General features: G+C 42.6%; 1 protein-coding gene across 1 annotated transcript in view; it reads left to right on the plus strand.

Annotated features, from left to right (window-relative positions):
* Positions 1-20,902, plus strand: part of LOC129696256 (cytochrome P450 7B1) — a 216,325-nt gene that overhangs the window by 184,976 nt on the left and 10,447 nt on the right. The window contains 3 exon segments of the mRNA XM_055633981.1: positions 2,181-2,257; positions 2,259-2,388; positions 19,893-20,071. Of these exon segments, the coding sequence (XP_055489956.1) occupies positions 2,181-2,257; positions 2,259-2,388; positions 19,893-20,071 (386 nt within the window).

A 20,902-nucleotide genomic window follows, 5' to 3' on the forward strand; every position in this document is an offset into this window, starting at 1 on the left:
TCAACACCTTGAGCCCTTCTCCGTCCACAGTTGTTTTTTGTTGGTGCGAGCATATTCTGCATATCCTCCTCCACACCCCTCTCTCCAGTGTTAATATTTTACATACAGGGCAGCATGGTGGCGCAGCCGTAGTGTTGCTGCTTTACAGCGCCAGAGACCTAGGTTCGATCCCGACTACAGATGCTGTCTTTACATAGTTTGTACGTTCTCCCCGTAACCGCGTGGGTTTTCTCCGAGAACTTCGGTTTCCTCTCACACTCCAAAGACGTACAGGTGTGTAGGTTAATTGGCTTGGCATAAATGTAAATTGTCTCTAGTGTGTGTAGAATAATTAATCAATCAATCACATTTATTTATAAAGCACATTTAATAACTACCCATGTTGACCAAAGTGCTGTACAGACCAGAGCAATTTGAGTTTACATGCAGCACATAACTAAGATAAACACAACACTATAGAATTTAACATTAAACATAAAAAACATCCCCCCACACTGACGTATCATCACGGAGCGGGCGATGCGGAATCAATGTTTACCACTGTGAGGGAAGTCAACAAAGTTCAGTCCTCTTCTTCTTGTTCACCCCTGGTTGGGGCCTATTGAGGCCTCTGCAGTGGCCGCTACGGACGGCCCGATGTTCAGGCCCTCTCGCCGGATGATGGAACTCCGGCATCGGAAGAACATTTTCAGCGGCTTGGAGTTCCGAATCGGCCACTTCCTACCGGAGACCATGGCTCCCGAAGTCCACAAGCCAAGCTGGGCGGAGCTCCAACACGCCGATCCTCAGCGAAAGAACCCAGGACCCAGCGATGTTAAAGTCAGCGCCGCCCGCGGCTGGAAGTTCCGCAGACCACAACTCCACGGTGTTCAAGTCGGCAGTCCCAGCATTCCGGAGCTCCAACATGGCGATTCCCGGTAAGGCATCGCCCGCTCCGTGATGATACGTCAGTGTTGCACCGCTGCTATAACTGAAGCTCTGGCCAGTCTCTGGCAGGAAAGGCCATACCAATTCAGATGGTAGGCCGCAAGGAGGGGGTGAAGATGCGGCTCGGAGGAAAGAGACGTATCCTCGACCAGGAAGTGACTGAGAAAACAGTTTCCCCCTTCCCCTCCATTCCCCACATAAAAATACTAAAAGACCTCCAAAACAAAACTTTTTGACAGACTAAAAATAATAAAAGGATGAAAGGACGAACAGCTGCAGGTGAGGCTGCCACACTCAACGGCGCCACCACGTGTAATAGTGTTAGTGTGCGGAATTTGCTGGTCGATGCGGTCTCGAAGGGCCTGTTTCCGCACTGTATCTCTAAACTCAACTAAACATACTAGGTCCTCAGCCCCATTTCACAGGTGGGCTATGGTTTGACATGCTGTGCATTTACATTTATTCTGGGCTGGCTTGTCAGTTAACCAGGTGAAAATCATAAAGAGAAAAGGATGCTGAGAGGCAATAAGATATGTCACATTGTGTCTAGACAGTGGAAAAGCTAATGGAAAAGAAAATATTCATATGTGTGAAGTTTTTGTGTGGTCCTGCAATTGTTCTGTGTGCATTTTGGGGAAGAATATTTTCCTCAAGTGCCCAGATCCATTGTATGATCCAGGCACACAATCAGGAGAGGAGAGCATATCTGTAAAATAATCTATCCATTTATGACTCAAAACGTTAACCAGAATGTTTTACACTGAAGGAAAATACGTTTAAGATGCATGTCCCATTCAAGGTTAATGACAAATACAGAAAATGGCAAACATTTTAAAATTTAGGTTAAAGCAAAAAAAAATTGACATTTTATGTTTAGAAGAAGACAATTGTGTGACCTTGAATGTTTTTTTTATAATATTTGGATTGAGTTGATATTGTAATATTTTTAGCCTGCAAAAGCCTTCTGAGATAATTGAATTCAACTTTTTGCTGATGTGGTAAAACAAGGCACTTATAGCTGATAATGAGGCAGATTTAACAGAGCTACATTTATCCCTCCCGCCTTCAATGTAACATTACTTTGAAACTGTCCTCATTAAGCAGAAAATTAGACTTCAGAAGCCTATTGGTCCTCATTAGCATTCACTGATCCTTGGCTGGGTCTTTGTCCTAACATCTTTTAATTAGCACACTGCAAATCTAATCAGTGTAATAAATGCTATTAATCTTCCTTTTCACTTATTTTCTCACAGCACATCATTTTGCCTTCCTGTGGGCTGCTCTTGGAAACACAATTCCAGCTGTATTCTGGACCCTGTATTATCTTGTGAAAGAACCCAGAAGCCCTTGCTGCCGTGCGTTCTGAAATTGACCATGTGTTACTGGCAGCAAGTCAACGACCAAGCGCTGACTTCAACATCAACCTCAGCAAAGACGATTTAGACCACATGGTGACCCTAGGTAACTCATTTTAATTTGGAAACGGGAAATGGTTAGTGCAGTGCTGCTCAAAAAATGTGGAGGACACAATAGAGGGCTGTTTTCACCAATCATAGATTATGCATGTTCTCATATACAAAGGAGACAGTTTAATTACTTGTACACATCAGTTAGGTTCTATGATTTGCTGTGTCTCCCTTTCAAGGGAGATGCTCTGCTAGTGAATGCAATAAATTGAATCATTTCATGATCCTACTCTGCTAGTGAATGCAAGAGAAAATGGACTCCCAAAGTGTTGACCCTAATTCTCTCTTTTAAAGCAGCTCAATGCTGTGGGTGTGAGACTGCTTAATTAATGAGAGATTCTTAATCGAGTGACTGGTTAAACTTTTCTTTCCGGTTGAAAACTGTAGCAGTTCATTATAAATTTTATTTATTTTTAATATAATTTTGAAGGACTTCACTTGGTCTTGATGTAGCATACTAGTGCTAAATTAACTGTTCTTTTAATAAGCCAAAATTAATTGGGAACATTTCAGGTTCAAAGTTCCTTACCACATAATGCTGCCTACAAATTGAATCACTTGAGTCCTGATTAAAAGATTTCATTAATCATGTTTAATTAATTCATTCTTTTAAGTACTTACTGCTAAATTTATAACAGTCATCTTGATACATTTTTTAAAAGAAATTTAATACTTTATAAAAATCATGAAAACAAGTTAATACTCTGAATCGTATATAAAATTAATATCTGCAATGTCTATTCCATGCGTTGTTCCTTCATTTGCTTTTGCTATTTTCGTTTTTATTCTAATAATTGCTAACTTTTTGGATGATGACTCGATTTTTTTTAAAAAACCAGCTTGATTATAAAGAAGCACAATCTAGGTTAAAACCATCCAGTACACAATGTGTTAAATCTTTATATTGGATCTGACATCCATTTTGGAATGAGAAATGAAGACATATGATCCTTTTAATCTTGGGAGTCAGCAAAACGGAAAAAAATCCTCCAAGGAAATGCATGATCTCATTTGAGAACAGCAATCACACCTTATCTGACACCAGCTTCTCGTTTGCTTCAGGAAGCAGAGTAATTTCAAATGCCCAGCATTTCAGAATTGGGACACTCAAAAGGCATTGTAATAAAGGGTGACTTCTGGATGTCTTGATATTGTGGGGTTGCTAAATACAGTAACCTATCAATGTACCATTTTCTGATACCCTTCATGTTTCAAAGTGTCAATCTCGTTGCACTTTTATCTTTCAGAAACTTTTGAGTTCAAATGCCACTCCACAATTGAAAATAAATCAAAGCTGCTACTTAGGCCGATTAGGAAAAGGGGAGATGCAACGAGACCTGGGTGTCATGGTACACCAGTCATTGAAAGTAGGCATGCAGGTGCAGCAGGCAGTGATGAAAGCGAATGGTATGTTAGCTTTCATAGCAAAAGGATTTGAGTATAGGAGCAGGGAGGTTCTACTGCAGTTGTACATGGTCTTGGTGAGACCACACCTGGAGTATTGAATACAGTTTTGGTCTCCTAATCTGAGACATTCTTGCCATAGAGTAGAGAAGGTTCACCAGATTGATTCCTGGGATGTCAGGACTTTCATATGAAGAAAGACTGGATAGACTCGGCTTGTACTCGCTAGAATTTAGAAGATTGAGGGGAGATCTTATAGAAACGTACAAAATTCTTAAGGGGTTGGACAGGCTAGATGCAGGAAGATTGTTCCCGATGTTGGGGAAGTCCAGAACAAGGGGTCACAGTTTAAGGATAAGAGGGAAATCTTTTAGGACCGAGATGAGAAAAACATTTTTGGTGAATCTCTGGAATACTCTGCCACAGAAGGTAGTTGAGGCCAGTTCATTGGCTATATTTAAGAGGGAGTTAGATGTGGCCCTTGCGGCTAAAGGGATCAGGGGGTATGGAGAGAAGGCAGGTACAGGATACTGAGTTGGGTGATCAGCCATGATCATATTGAATGGCGGTGCAGGCTCGAAGGGCCAAATGGCCTACTCCTGCACCTATTTTCTATGTTTCTATGTTTAAGTGCAACATTGCACAGTCCTAAGTTTGAGAAATTGAACTAATTTCCTAAAGCCCCTGTCCCACAATGCGAGTTCACCCAAGAGCTCTCTCCGAGTTAAAAAAAAATCAAACTCCTGGTACTTCATCACGAGTATTTTTTTACTCTTGGAAATTTTTCACACTGTTGAAAATATTTCACGAGTTTCCGCGTTTCCCGAGTACCTGCCGTTAGCATTACGAGCCGCTACGAGACATCCACGAGCTCCGACGTACCTGCTACGTACATTTTACGCACTTACCATGAGTCTGATTTTTTTTTTTAAACTCGGGAGAACTCATGGGTAAACTCGCATCGTGGGACAGGGCCTTAACTGTTTGGGTGGAAATAATATGCTGCATGACATATATTTGCAGTGAGCAGGATATCCAAGCTAATGTTTCTTTCTTCACTAAAAAATACTTTATTCTGTACATTTTCTATTTTGGGGATGAAAACAGAAAATGCTGGGAATGCACTGTAGTTCAGACAGAGTCCATGGAAAGAGAAACGGGACCTTTCGTTGGAACTGGGAAAGAAAGAAAAGCATTGTTGTTTTCATTTAAGGAGTGACTATTCTCTGCTACTGCAAACTAACTTGTTTTATCCCTCTCTCCCAATTCTGTTGAAGGGTCAGTGATCTGAGTGTTTCCAGCAATTTTTATTATTATTTCAAATTTCCAGCATCTGCTGTTTTTTGATTTCCATTTATATATTTTTGGATCTGGTCTTATCCATATATAAATAAAGATGCAAAGTGCAGGAATAACTAATCGAGTAATGCAGCATTTCTGGAGAACATAGATAGGCATTTGGTTTGGACCCTTCAGACGGATTGTGGGCAAGGAATGTAGGTGGAGGATAAGGGGCAAAATAGGCGCAGGTCCAGGTGGGCCACAGGGGAGAGAGGAGGGATGAAGAAAGGTGGGTGGGGGAAGAAGGGGAGGGGTGTTGTGTAGTTACCTAAAATTGGAGAATTGAATGTTCATCTGGATGCAGTACATGAGATTAGAGGCGGTTGCTCTGCATCACCTCTAAACTCATTTACTGTAAAAAGTGTTCCTGACATGACCTCTTGTATATTGGCGAGATCCAGCATAGACTCGGCGATCATTTCGCTAAGCACGCGCCCGGTTTACCAAAGTCTGCCGGATCTCCTGGTTGCTAACTATTTTAACTCCTCCTCCCATTCCTATACAGACCTTTCGGTCCTGGGCCTCCTCCATTGCTGGACTGAGGCCATACGCAAACTACATGAGCAGCACCTTATATTCCACTTGGGTAGCTTACAACCAAATTGTGTGAAAATTGAAATTTTCAATTTTAGAAAATTCTACAAATCAGCCCCCCCCCCCCCCCCCCCCACATCCACATATCCCTCCCCCTCTCCCTCTCTCCTGTGAGGACTCACACCTATTTTTCCCCTTTCCCTCTCCCTCCCCTTCTACCAACAATCTTTCTTCTAGCTTCACAATTTGGAACTCCTCAATCCTGTTGACCTTCTGCCTTGTCATCTTTCCCCTTCGTCCAACCACCTGCCTATCAAATACCTCCGGCACCTGTATCCCGACCTGAAAGGTTGACATATGGTACTCGCTGGCATTTGGAAGAATGAGGAGGGGACCTAATTGAAAAGTACAGAATAGTGTAAGGCTTGGATTGAGTGGATGTGGAGAGGATGTTTCCACTACTGGGAGAGTCTAGGACTAGAGGTCACAGCCTCAGAATTAAAGCTCATTTTCAGGAAGGAGATGAGGAGGTACAGGGACAATATGGAGTCACAGATGGAGCAGCAGGAGGTACAGGGACAATATGGAGTCACAGATGGAGCAGCAGGACACCAGACGCCTTTGGCAGGAGCTTTGGACTATAACTAACTACCGGAGCAACCCCCCCCCCAACCGAAAGTGCCGGCACCTCCCTTGCTGATGACCTGAATTCTTTCTATGCACATTTCGAGACAGGCAACATCACCCCAGACTTGATGGCGAATGCCAACACCGCCCGCGCGCTGGCTAACGAAGCTGGAGGGAGGTCCATCACTGGGGATGAATGCAGATTCTCATTGCCCGAGCACGACGTGAGGAGGGCTCTGACACGTGAACACGAGGAAAGCTGGAGGCCCAGATGGCATATTTGGGCGAGTACTTAAGTCTTGTGTTCACTTCAATATTCAACCTCTCCCAGGCGAATTCCGTGGTCCCTGCCTGCTTCAAAAGATCCACCATTGTACCTTTACCTCGGTGGTCATGAAATGCTTCGAGAGGCTGGTCAAGAACCACATCTGCGCCTTCCTCTCTAGCAACATAGACCCGCTACAATTCGCATACCGTCCAAACAGATCCACGGACGATGCGGTCTCCCAGGTTCTTTTTTTTATTTTTTTTTATTTTATTTTTATTAGAAGTACGGTAAATTACAATACTACACAACACATATATCTTAATACATTTTTTGTACCGCTTCATTTTTTTTTGAGCTTTAAGAAAAAGATAGAAGTAAGGAAAGTAAAGAAAGTGCGCAAGAGTCGTGAAGTGCAAGAGTGTTGGGAAAAGAAAGCCCCTTAGACAAGAAGTTAGAGAAGGAAGTAAAGTGAGAAAATAGACCCTAGAAAAGAAAGAAAAAGAAAATAGGAACAATCGCTGTATTATAACATTAAACTCCGCAGAAAGGGGACTACCAACCAAGTCTGTCTTTGTAGTTTTGCCCCCCGTTGCCAGATCCTGGCACCCTCTATTTATTTATTTATTTATTTATTTATTTATTTATTTATTTAATTACTATTGCACCTCATGCTTGTAATAGTTCCAAGAACGTAGACCACGTCTTTTGGAATTGGTCTGCTTTACCTGCTAAGAGGAATCTCATCTCTTCCAGATGTAATGTTTCAAACATATTTGATATCCACATTTTTATTGTTGGTGTAGGCGCATTTTTCCAGAATTTAAGTATAAGCTTTTTTCCCATTATTAGCCCGTAATTAAATAAATTCTTCTGAAACACGTTTAGTTCAGGGTTACCTTCCGATATTCCAAAGATAATCCATTCTGGTTTTGGTACCAGTTTTATTTTGATTAATTTTGAAAAAATATCAAATATTTCATACCAGAATTTTTGGATTTTTGTACAAAAAACAAAAGAGTGCGCTATGGTAGCTTCTTGACACCTCAGGTTCTGCACACCGCTCTCTCTCACCTTGACAGCCAGAAGAGGGGCTATGTGAGGATGCTGTTCATTGACTTCAGTTCAGCCTTCAACACGATAGTCCCCACCAGACTTGCTGAGAAGCTGCTGGAATTGGGGCTTAAAACCCCCCTGTGTGCCTGGGTCCTGGACTTTCTAAACTAAACGCACAAACATTAAGTTGGTTACTGATGTTACAAACTGTTATAAATAAATATAATTTCAAAGTGAAATAGGAGATTTCCGTGGAAAGAATATTTAACCAGAATATGGTGAGGTCGCTGCAAAATGCTCACTTAAAACAATACGCCGTCAACTCAGGATTGTTTTTTAGCCCTCTGACAGGTGTTTCAATCTCACTTCGTAGCTCGCTGTTAATCGATTCATGGCTATTAATTTTCATTCCTGGTCCGTATCGAACTTCTCCAAATGCAAAAGCTACAAGTTATGCTTCTTGTGTGGTGGTAAGGGGGGGGGGAGATGCTAGGTACACCATATATTTGCATTTATATAGCGATCCTGTTGTGAAATTTTTAAGTCGTAAGTTGTATTTTATTTCAAAGTGGGAACTGGAAGATAGGGACAGAGATGTTACACAGAGATTTTGATAGGAAGGAAACATTACAGCAGCTGAGTAAAAGATCGGTCAAATGAAGATCGGGCGAGGGGGATTGGGGGTGGGGGAAAAGTATCGATAGCTTGGGACTTGCCTAAATGAGTACTGAGATGGATTATCATTCCACACCAAATTTCTTAGACAATAATAACTTTTATGCAATTATCACAATAGCTTGTTGGATATGGATCAACGGACTCTGTATGGTACATGCTCGTAAATTAGTAAAACAAATGTTCTTCTTTAAGTTCTGTTGTTTCTGGGATGGGGGTGACTGATAACAAATAACCCACATTCTGTATTTTGTCATAATGTGGCTGAAACAATGGCATATTTTGTGATATTTATTGAGATAGAAAGATACAACGGAGTTTGGGCAAGATATTACCTTGCAACATTCTGTATGTCTGATAGATATTGTGAAATGAAACTCAGAAATTATGGGAGGATTACATAAAACTACAATTCAAAGGTAATGAATATAGAAAGTGTTCTTATTTCCATCATGAACATACAATAGTGATATAGGACACCAGGTCCTACTACGGCAAACTCACGAGCTACTACGGTATGACTACGTGCTAAAAAGTATCTAATTTTTACATCCCGAGTATATTTTACTCGTGGACATTTTTCAACATGTTGAAAAATCTTCACGAGTTACCATGTTTCCCAAGTACCTGCCATTAGCGCTAAGAAATGGCATGTTGGCCTTTATAACAAGAGGAATCGAATATAGGAGCAAAGAGGTCCTTCTGCAGTTGTACAGAGTTCTAGTGAGACCGCACCTGGAGTATTGTGTACAGTTTTGGTCCCCTAATTTGAGGAAGGACATTCTTGCTATTGAGGGAGTGCAATGTAAGTTTACAAGGTTAATTCCGGGATGGCGGGACTGTCATATGCTGAGAGAATGGAGCAGCTGGGCTTGTACACTCTGGAGTTTAGAACGATGAGAGGGGATCTCATTGAAACATATAAGATTGTTAAGGGCTTGGACACGCTAGAGGCAGGAAACATGTTCCCGATGTTGGGTGAGTCCAGAACCAGGGGCCACAGTTTAAGAATAAGGAGTAAGCCATTTAGGACGGAGACGAGGAAACACTTTTTCTCAGAGAGTGGTGAGTCTGTGGAATGCTCTGCCTCAGAGGGCGATGGAGGCAGGTTCTCTGGATGCTTTCAAGAGAGAGCTAGATAGGGCTCTTAAAAATAGCGGAGTCAGGGGATATGGGGAGAAGGTAGGAACTGATTGGGGATGATCAGCCATGATCACATTGAATGTATGTGATATGAAAGTGAATTAGGTGTCAAATTAAACTTCTTTTTATGCTTTATCTGATGGGATAAATTGCAGACTTGATTTTAAAAATCTCAAAATTTTGTAACATTGCTAGAAAATGTACCTGCATATTGGAGGCCGAAGGTTAGGTTATTAGCAAAGAAACATCAAGAACGATGTTGCTGTACTGAGATATAGCCAAGTCTATCCCTCATTGCTAGCAGCTGATGGGAAGTGGCTGTAAAAGGACAGCACTGCAGGGGGGGGGGGGGGGGGGGGGGGGGGGGGGAGTTCCTTTCAGAGCGTGTGGGTAGTCTGGCCAGGGGTAAAGTAGCGGGGAGGGCAGGACGGTTGAGATGGAGGGGGTCGGCCGGGGATCGTCCAGCTCAAGAGCGGGTCAGTGGGCGGTGGAGCTTACTCCATATGTCAGGGCAAGTGACCTCAATTGATCCCTTGTTCGCGCTGACACAGGAGTAAGCTTCACCGCCCACTGTGATGTTATCCATCACCGGCTGACCCGCTCCGCTCTATGATCTTTGCTCTTGAACTGGTCCCCTCACTTTTCAGACGGAGAACACTGCCAGAGGTGAGCGGGCCGGCAGAAGGCGCTGAGATGGCAGTCGGTTCAGCTTTCCGTTGATGGAAGCTGCTCGTAGCCACGCGAGTTGCTTCCCTCCCCGGCCACAATGCGGTAGCTCCGCGCCCGGAACGCCGCAGCAGCGGTGAGTGAGTGTTACTGGCATGAACCCGACCCCCTCCTTCTCAACACTCCCGCAAATTTATCCCTGGCTAGACTCCCCACACGCTGTGAAAGGAACTCTCCCCCGAATTACCATGTTACTCACAACACTCATTTATAATTATTTATTTATATTTCTACGAACAAATTTTCCCAATTGGGCCCCGCACCTCCAAAGGCCGGCCCTGCCTGGGAGTCCACATCTCAGAGGATCTGACATGGACATCACACGCTGCCGCACTGGTGAGTTAGGCAAGGCAGCGCCTTTACCACCTCAGGCAGCTGAGGAAATGCAGAGTCTCTCTGAGGATCCTCCAGTGCTTCTACTCAGCGGCTGTAGAAAGCATCTTGTCTGGAAACATCACAATCTGGTTTGGGAACTGCTCTGCCCAGGACAAGAAGGCTCTGCAGAGAGTAGTGCATTCGGCCAAATGCACTATGGGAACTACCCTCTTCCCCCCTGCAGGAACTATACATCAGAAGGTGCAGATCCAGAGCCAGCAACATTATGGGGGGACCCCTTCCACCCCAGCAACGGACTGTTCCAGCTGCTACGGTCAGGCAAACTCCTCCATTGCCATGCTGTGAAAACAGAAGATGAGAAGGAGTTTCTTCCCAGAGGCCATTAGGACTGTAAACTCTCATCTCACCAGGGACTAACTTACTGTACCAATTTACTGTTGTGTTGTCTTTTTAAAATTGCTGGGGTTTTTTCTCACAATATGTAATTACTGATTCTGTTCTATAGTTTGTTTTTTTTTGCACAATCCGCAAGCATTGCCATTTTTCGTTTCACTGCACATCTCGTATACGTATGTGACAAATAGACTTGACTTGAGGAATTTCTTTAGTCAGAGGATGGTGAATCTGTGGAATTATTTGCCACAGAAGGCTGTGGAGACCGTCAGTGGATATATTTAAGGCAGAGATGGAAAGATTCTTGATTAGCACAGGTGTCATAAATTATGGGGAGAAGGCAGAAGAATGGGGTTAGGAGGGAGAGATAGATCAGCCATGATTGAATGGCAGAGTAGACTTGATGGGCCGAATGGCCTAATTCTGCTTCTATCACATGATCTTATGAAACTTCACCAATTCCTTTTTCTAGAGATGATGCTGCCTGACCCACTGCGTTACTCCAGCATTTTGTGTCTGTCTTCAGTGTAAACCAACATCTGCAGTTCCTTCCTAGACATACTACATATTACCTGACCGGCTTTGTTTTGACCCTCCTCTCTTTCAGCACCCCCCCCCCCCTTTCCCCTTCACAATGTCTGAAGAAGGGTCCAGACCCAAAACCTACCAATGTTCTCCAAAGAGGATGCCTGACCCGCTGATTTATTCCAACATTTTGTGTCATTTTTTGTAAACCAGCATTTCTTTCCAGATATAAATGTTCACTTCAATTGAATTCAACCACACAATGGATACATTTGTAGTAATTTCTCATTTTCAGATCTCACATACGAGTAACTTTATCTGGCATAGGCCGTTCCCAGGTGAAGATTGTGCCCATTGGACACAATAGGCCCGGGCAATTCTATGCACAGTTTATCTTGGTGCACCTGATATTTGTCCGGGGTCAGTGATGCACCTAATGACATCACCAGCTCCACACGGCATATTACCTCTTGTACTGATGTAAATTGGAGACTTTGAATGCAGTCCATGACCTCGCTGAACACTCACAGTAGTCACTGGGAGTACATTAATCGGTGTTCAATTTAAAGGGACACTCTGTTCACAGCAAGAGATCAGATTGGACAGGTTCACGATTCACTGCAGGCTGCATAAACACCACAAAAGTTCACTGAAGGTGCTTAGACTAACAGGGAGTGTGTGTCTAGCATGAAGCTGCCACAAATCCCATTAAGTGGGGCCTCAAGTTGTGATACCATGGCAGCTCTCCATTAGCAACCTATTCCAGCTGATTATAGAAGTGTCCTCAGCAAAAGCTGCAGCCACACCAGAATTGATGAAGAATAATATCTGCTCTAAATGAAAATGCATTTGAACAAAATATGTTCATCATCATTATTCTGAAGAAGGGTTCCATCACCTGTCCATGTACTCCAGAGATGCTGCCCGACCTGCTGAGTTGTTCCAGAACTTTGAATTTTTTTAATAAACCAACATCTGCAGGTGATGCTTCGGGTCGGAACCCTTCTTCAGAATCTGACGATAGGTTCTGACCCAAAACGTCACCTATCCATGTTCTCCAGAGATGGTGCCCGACCCACTGAGCACTCCAGCCCTTTGTGCCAACAGTCTGAAGGTGGCTCATCTAGGGTAAGAGCTACTTGTGGGTCATCAGGACATCTATATGGACTCAAAGGAAGAGGGATCAATCGCACAAGGGTCGCTGTGATGCAGCACTAGGACTCTGTTCGCACTGAAGGCAAGAATGAATGGGTATTTGGATACCACCAGGTGCGCCGTACGATTGGCAGCCTCGCCAACAGTCTTTTTTTTAGTATTTTTTAGTTATTTTTAGTGTGTTTTAAAAGTTTGTGCAAATGTTCTCTGGTTTCTTTTATGTGGGAGGTGGGGAAGGGGGTCAGGGGAAACTTTTTTTCAGCCTCTTACCTTGCCAGAGATGCAATTGGTTTTCGGATTGTCTCTCCGGGCGCTCTGCAGCCTAAAGGGGCTGTCCCACTGCGGCGACCTAATCCGCGAGTTCTGGCGAGTTTGCCCTCGACCTATACTTGCAGCATGGTCGACACGAGGTCATAGGAGGTCTTCGTAACTCTCCTTCATGCTCAAGAGTGGTCTCCGCGTACTCGAGGCCGCGCCATTTTTTTCAATATGTTAAAAAATGCTCGCGAGTAAAAAAAGGTCGCCATGGAGAAAATCGATACTTTTTTTTACTCGTAAGTTTAGTCGTAGTAGGTCGTAATAAGTCATAGTAGGTCGGCACGTTAGTCGTAGGTAATCGAGGGTAGTCGAAGGTAGTCGTAGATGGTCTTTAACACAGTCGAAGGAGATCGAAGGAGGTCGTCTTCACTCTCCACTATTCGGTGTCCAATTTTCCCGAAGTTAGTCATAGCTAGTCATAGCAAGTCGAAGCTAGTCTTCAACATAGTCAAAGGAGGTCTTCTACATAGTCGAAGGAGGTCTTCAACATGTCATTTTTTCAAACTCTTCTAAACTCGCCAATTAGGTCACCCAAGTGGGACAGCCCCTTAACATCTTGGAGCTGGAGGCCTCCTCGGGACTGACTTTGAGCCCCACCGCGGGGTGTGGACTTACCATGGGGGCGATCCTTTGCCTGCAGATATGACCATCAAGTGTTCTCGGGAGAGACTGAATCAGGAGGCTCCAACTACGCAGAGGTTCGACCAGCCCCGACCTGGGGTTCGATCGCCGGCGCGGGGGAGCTGGGATTTACCCCCCCCGATGCAGGAGCTGATCGGCCCGATGCGGAGGGCTCGACCGCAGGCTACAGGAGAAAGATTGTCCCATTAACGGAAGGCTTGAGGCCCCAAACCAGGGGTCAAAGAAGGGAAGTGATTAAACTTTTTTTTCGCCTTCCATCACAGTGAGGAATGTGATGTGCCACTGTGGTGGATATTTATGTTAAAATGTATTTTGGGTGTTCTGTTGCTTTTCATTTGTATGATGACTTGGCAAACGAAATTCCTTGTGTGTTGCAAAACATACTTGGCTAACAAAGTATTATTGCATTGTATTGGAGTAAGTGGGAAAACATGTCTTTCCTCCTGCAGTGAAGAAAAAAGCGTCAAAGAACCATGTCTTGTTGCTGATAATGAAGCATGTTCTGCTCATGTGTGGCCTCTCTCTGCTCATGCCTGATAACAGTTTCTTCATATGCAGTATTGCTTTACTACTGGGGAACCTAGAACTCCTGGTTTATTGGTTTATTATTATCACGTGTACCAAGTTACAGTGAACATTTTTGTGTTGGGTAATATTCAGCCTAATCCTACCATACATAAATACATCAAAATTGTGCAAAGGAGAAAAAGTAGGTTCAGTAAGTAACTGAGGTTGGTTCCCGGGTGTGTGGATGGGATAGTTTATCACTGTTAAATAGTCCTGGTCCAGGGATCAGAAACCTGACAGAACTTTCATATCCAAATACCCATGTCCACTCAGAACAGTCATCTGCTCACAAATTATGTCTCAATGTATAATGAGGGCATTAAGCAGGACAACAGTTCGAACTGCTGCCTCAAGGTCCTAACTTAAAGCGTTGTCTATGTTGGGCCTGCACATTCCCCCTGTCAACAACCCTGTGGGTTTTCACTGTCTGCTCCAGTTTTTTCCCCACATCTCTTCGATATGCTGGCAGGTTAATTAACTCCTGTAAATCATGCATTCATTTACATTAGTGGCAAAGGGATTAAATTGACATGTGTGAAAGAGGTATTTGCAGGGCTCCAAGGAAATAAGGAGAGGAGGGAAAAGGGGACCAGCTTTTGGAGATTGCTCCCTTGGGAGCCAACGTGAACCTGGAGGGTTGTTAAAAGTAAGACATCAAGCTGCTCCCATATAGCACAGGTCAGACATCGATCTTCATGATGGTGAAAGTGCACAGAAGCAGAAAGGTTTTTCTGTGGCTACTGCTTGTGCCTTTACCGCCTGAACCAGCTGTGTGGCGGGACTGTTGCCCATCCATAGCCAAGAGGTATGCTGAACAGGCAGAGCAGAGGACATGACCATTGGCTCTGTGCAACCTCCTATGGGAGCTGGTCTGAGCTGGACTCCGCTGAACTCCCAGTCAGTCCTTGCATTCCTTGCCGGGCCACTTGGCAGCTCGCTCCCGATATCACTGTGTGTCTGCTTTATTTGTGTCATGATCACATTTGTCGCCCTCATCTGAGTTGGATGGGACAGTGGCGATCCCTGGTCTCTGACGTACGTCTGCACCAGATTTCCTGCAGCTCAAGCGAGACTGCTGGATCCTCATTTCTCCCCAGCACAAACCCAATCTGTTCATCCCTCACAAGACCCAATCTGTTCATCATGCCAGTCTCTTAGATGGTTCTATAAATGAACGTAACCTTTCTATAAATGAACGTAACCTTAAGGAGAATATCACCATTCTCCTCCTCCACTTTTTCCTCTGGTGCCCTCTTCCTGTTCTGTTTCCACTTCGAGGCAATGGAGGTTGGGGTACCATGTGACCTATACCAATCACTTGTTTAAGGAGACAAGACAGAACATAGTTGAAGTTGAATGGTAATGCAGGAATGCAGATGTTAATAGTGGTACTTATGGATGATTGAAACAAAGGGAATGTAATGATCACAATGAAATGTTTGTCAGTGAACACACCTAACAGATTGCTGATGAAATTTACTGCTGAAGTGGTTTATAGATTATTAGCCCTGCTACCCATGATTTGTGCGATTATGTTCCCAATATGGGTCAGGTAGTTCAAATGTGAGAGCCCTCGTTGCAGTTCTGCTTTTTCAATGGACTCCCTCTTATTTGTCTGTGCTCTTCTTCAGCAGAACAGATAAAGTACATTAGATTTCCTTTTCATTATTGTCTCTCAACGGGTATGACCTGTCTGTGGCAGCATTCTGGGGAGTGCAATGCTTAAAGTGAGATTGGTGGTGGATGCTGGAATAGGATAGTGTCTAGCTGTATGTATGTATACAGCTGAGTATGTAAGTGCGTGTTTCTCTTCCCCTCTCACTGCTCTCTTCCATGGAATCCACAGAATGTGTTGCAACTCTCGGAGTTCCAAGTGGAGTGTGTCTTTGAGGGCTGATACCATTCTCTGATTGTTGCATACAAATTGTAGTCTCCTGTGCCAAATTGAGTGAGTTTCCATTGGGAATAGTGCAGGACCTTTTTAATTTAAAATCCGAGATATAAACTAACATAATGCTATTTCTAATGATTTGTGGCCAATTTTATTGCTTTTCTGCTGAGATTCACTAGGTGTTGGCACTATAAGCAGTGTTTTTTTGTGCTCAATAAAGAGTGAAATTCATATTCCAAGCAGTATGGTTCTATAAATGTAATTTATTTATTTTTCTGGCCAGAGCTTAATTAATCATTCTTTAAAGAGTCGGGTGCTGTAAATATAATAAATGCTCACTGATTCACTTTTTACGCGGGCCGTTGTATTCAGCAAAATGAATTCCTTGCAATTATCGTCATGGCATCCAATGCCAAAATACTTTAAATACTGGGGTTTGGAAGTCCACATCCAAGGGATGTTTCTCTCAGGCAAAAAAAACCTTGTTGTTTAATACCCATCATTTAGATATTTTAAGCAAAAGTAACAGCAGTCTGATTTTTGACACACGCCAAGAACTACGTATTTGTAAACTCTGGCTCTCCTGCCAATCACAATACCAATCTGTCAGCCACCATTTAGACAGTTGCTTTACTAACGTGCTTCACAGTGACATCAGGCAGCCCTGACATCATCGTGATTGACAAGTGGCTTGCCATCACAAATAGTTTGGGGGGTTTTCATATTTTGTTTAGATTGTTTAGAAATATATAACATTCTCAAAGGATTGGACAGGCTAGATGCAGGAAAAAAAATTCCCATGTTGGAGGAGTTCAGAACCAGGGGTCACAGTGGAAGAATAAGGGGTAGGTCATTTAGGACTGAGGTGAGGAAAAACTTTTAGAACCAGAGAGTTGTGAATCTGTGGAATTTACTGCCACAGGAGGCTGTGGAGGCCAATTCACTGGATGTTTTCAAGAAAGAGTTAGATTTAACATTTAGAGCTAAGGGAGTCAATAGGAAAAAGCAGGAATGGGGTACTTATTTTAGATGATTTTAGATGATCAGCCATGATCATATTGAATGGTGGTGCTGGCTCGAAGGGCCGAAAGGCCTACTCCTGCACCTATTTTTCTATGTTTCTAATGGGTAAAATTATACGGCCAGTGCATGGAACGTAGAAACGTGCAAAATAGGTGCAGGAATAGCCCATTCGGCCCTTCGAGCCAGCCCCGCCATTCAATATAATCATGGTTGATCATCCAGAATCAGTACCTCCGTTCCTGCTTTTTCTGCATATCCCTTGATTCCATTAGCCCTAAGACCTATGTCTAACTCTCTTGAAAACATCCAGTACCTTCTGTGGCAGAGAATTCCACAGATTCACAATATAGGGGAAGAAAACTTATTTTCCAACTATACCTTGCAGAGCCATTTCCTTTATTGTGTATCTGCACACTGTAAATGGGTCAGTTGTAATTGTGTACTGTCTTTCTGCTGACTCGTTAGCATGCAATAAAAGCTTTTCATTGTACCTCAGTACATTTGACAATAAACTGAACTAAACTAAACTCAACTAAACTAAACAGTGGTCATGTGAGTATATCATACAACTTGAGTACCTTTTGCGCCTGGTTATACTTTCATCATATATCATCCCATGTTGTGTACATTAAACCACGATGGGCAGAATATTCACATTTAACCAACCTTGCTTAAACTGCAGTGAAATAAAGGAAAAATAAGATTTATTGCACCTGAGAATTTCTGAAATTTGCTATTAAATCTATTGGGATTGTGCACTGTTATGCTGCTACAAGTAAGAATTTCATTGTTCTGTTGTCGGTACATATGACAATGAAACACTTTTGACTCTTGACATTGATTTAAACTTTCACATCAAGGCTAATATAACATAAAATGTATTATGTCACAGCATGAGATAAACATATCCATTATTTCCATTGATACTGAAACTGGAACAATTTTTCAAAAAGCAGTATTTCCCCTAACCCAAGCAGCAAGTACCCTGCAGTGTTGCCTCCACTGTCACGAGGTTGTGTTCACTAGTTATGCTATTGTAGGCTTTAAATTGCCTTGTTTGTTCGGTATGAGCACAGAAACAGATGTTGCCCCACTGCACAGGATCATTTACAATATCTCTTGGTGCTGAATGGAGGACCTCCCAAGCTACCAGCTGATCTGTCTACAAAATTGGATGACTGCTTCTGATATATGTTAAATACATGAAAGGAAATGGAAGATTGATGACATTTTCTGCATCTTGTTTTTATTTTTTGTGCACGATTGATTTACAGAAAGGTCTTTTAATTTGTCAGCTGAAACCAGAGAAGCCTGTGTTTCTCCCTTGACAGTCATAATCTGACTATTACTTTTGTCATTTAATAATTATCATCATGATTGCTCAAAGCGAAAGCAGCCTAACCCCCCACATGTAGCTGGTACTGTAAGGTAGAGCAGATTTGTCATTTACGATCTGACCACAAAGTCACATTTTGTGCTCCATTATCATGATTAACTTCTACACAAGATATGCTTGCACTATTGTCATTTGTGATACTACATCAGGTTCTGACTGCCATGCTGCCAGGGCGAAACTCAACCAATGGAATGTGACCATGTTGCATGTACACTAACCACAACACTTGCAGTTCACAGTTGTGCACTGTGGTCATGAAATGTTTATTTGTATTGTCTGATTTCTTAGGCAAACAGTAATGTTTCACATGTCATCCATCATTTCCCAAACACATACTAAAATGGTTTATGTACAATGTCTTTCTTGTGGCTGCGCACAGCATGAGGGTGGAAGGTAGACATTTTATCATACGCTGCAAAGTTTCGCTGCCAGAACACTGCCACTTAGAATCTATCGTGTCAGGTGCCTTGTGGCAATCCGCAATCCTGGCTGCATTTTGGATCCGCAGTTGTGTTCTGGGTTCGTAACCAACAAACCGATTTGACTCTGCCTGATTATAGTAACGAAGGCAGTCCAAAAGAATATGCACAGACTCACTGTACGTCACATTGAATCACCGCGCTGACCACACAGAGCTGACCGAAGCTTCATTCCTTTAGACAAATGCACGCTTAAGGAAAAACCTCCTGCGAGAATGCATCCCATGCCACTTTATTTTCTGTGCACGCTGCAGCAGATTTAATGTTTACTGAAAGAACAGTTGCTGTTTACTTTGGTTTAGCACTTTCAGTTTTTTTTAAACTTCCTTTTTTAACAACATCGCAGTGCTCAAAATCGTGAACAAAACTTACTTTTGCTATTCCCTTGAACACAGGTGCTGAGTTTTACAAATGTTCGGCGTGGAATGGGCCGGTATCCAATTTTTCCACTTTCAAGAGAAAATCAGACAGAATCAAGTTGCAAAGTGCAGTACCAGATATGCTGTTAGAAATAAGTCAGTTTTGATTACAGTGTGTGTTGCAACCTTAGACAGGAGCTACATGCTGATATGCATTCTATCAGAATGATTTACGAAAATTATGCACAATTTTCCCATAGGAATTCTCCCTCAAACTGCCAGGATAAATTGCCGGAAATTAGCCATAAAATCTGTCGAGCAGGGAACAAAAGGTGAAGGCCACTGGGATAGCAAGGACATTGGGTTTATAGAGACTTCAAGAATAAGATAGTAACTTCATATGGAACAGGTTTTTGAACTGAATCTTAAAACCGTTGCCTGCCAAATTTACTGAAGGGAAACCACATCTCTCTCTTTGTGTTGAAATCGGAAAGTCTAGTTCTTAATTATGAAACATTAAATGTGCTAATAATCTTAACAATTTTTCCAGGACTATTTTGAAGTTATTGTGACTTAAACCTCTCTCCCCCTCTCTTCCTCCCCCCCTCTCTCTCTCTCTCTCAATTCTTAACTCATCCTTTTAGGAAGTGCAGTAGATGAAGCCTTTCGTTTAAGCAGTTCCTCTATGATCATCCGATCAGTCAAAGAGGATATCACTTTATACTCGAAGGACGAACCAAAAATCAAACTGAGAAAAGGGGACTGGTTAGCCCTTTATCCTCAAATTCTTCACATGGACCCAGAGGTTTATGAAGATCCTGAGGTATGTGATGCTGTACTGCTCTTTTATTCCTGCAGCCAGACAGCAACAACCAAGCCTGCTGTTCACGTATTCCTATTGCTCTTTCTTCCAGAAAGAAAAAAATCTTCTGTCTTTTGTATAGTGTGTGGTCCAAGACCTGCAGGTCATTGAATTTACTGTCTTAGTGGAGAATATGGGAATGAGATTGAGTAGTGTTACTTTGAAAGGATTAACATTAAACTGTGAATTGATTGGCTTGAAGTCAAGGAAACCCTTGGCTGTTGTCAGATAATGAATCACTTGATGACCAATAAAGAACGGAGTCAGTAACAAATAAACTGCACTGTTTAGATAATTATAACAGGGCATCATTGTGTGCAAAAATCCTTTATTAGCTGTATATTGTGTTATATCACTTCATAAGGATTCTCTCCTTTCTTGATCAATTGATACGGTAGCATGAGCTTGAGATTGTAAAGCTATTGCTCTGCACTGAAGCTCTAAGGGTAATTGTGTCATTGCCTTGTATTTTTTTTTCTCTGCAGCCAGAGTTAATGAATATCAAAGACTGGAAATTAATCCACCCTGGCTCAGCTTTAATGTGGCTTCAGAGATTCGCCACCTGCATGCAAATTAAATGCAATCAGATTCTACATTGCATTTGGTGAATTGTTGCTGGTACCAGCATTAACACTAAATTATGATCTGAAGTTGGAAAGGAAAGATGATTGGTTCGGCAGCAGCTATCTTTTTAGTCTCACGGTGACCTTCTATTGTACTTGTACATATGAATATATTAAAATTAGTCATTAGTATTAATTGACAGTTTCTCTTCAGTATTAAAAAAAATGG

This window comes from Leucoraja erinacea, chromosome 4 (assembly GCF_028641065.1).
Source record: "Leucoraja erinacea ecotype New England chromosome 4, Leri_hhj_1, whole genome shotgun sequence".
In the NCBI taxonomy this organism is placed as follows: Eukaryota; Metazoa; Chordata; class Chondrichthyes; order Rajiformes; family Rajidae; genus Leucoraja; species Leucoraja erinaceus.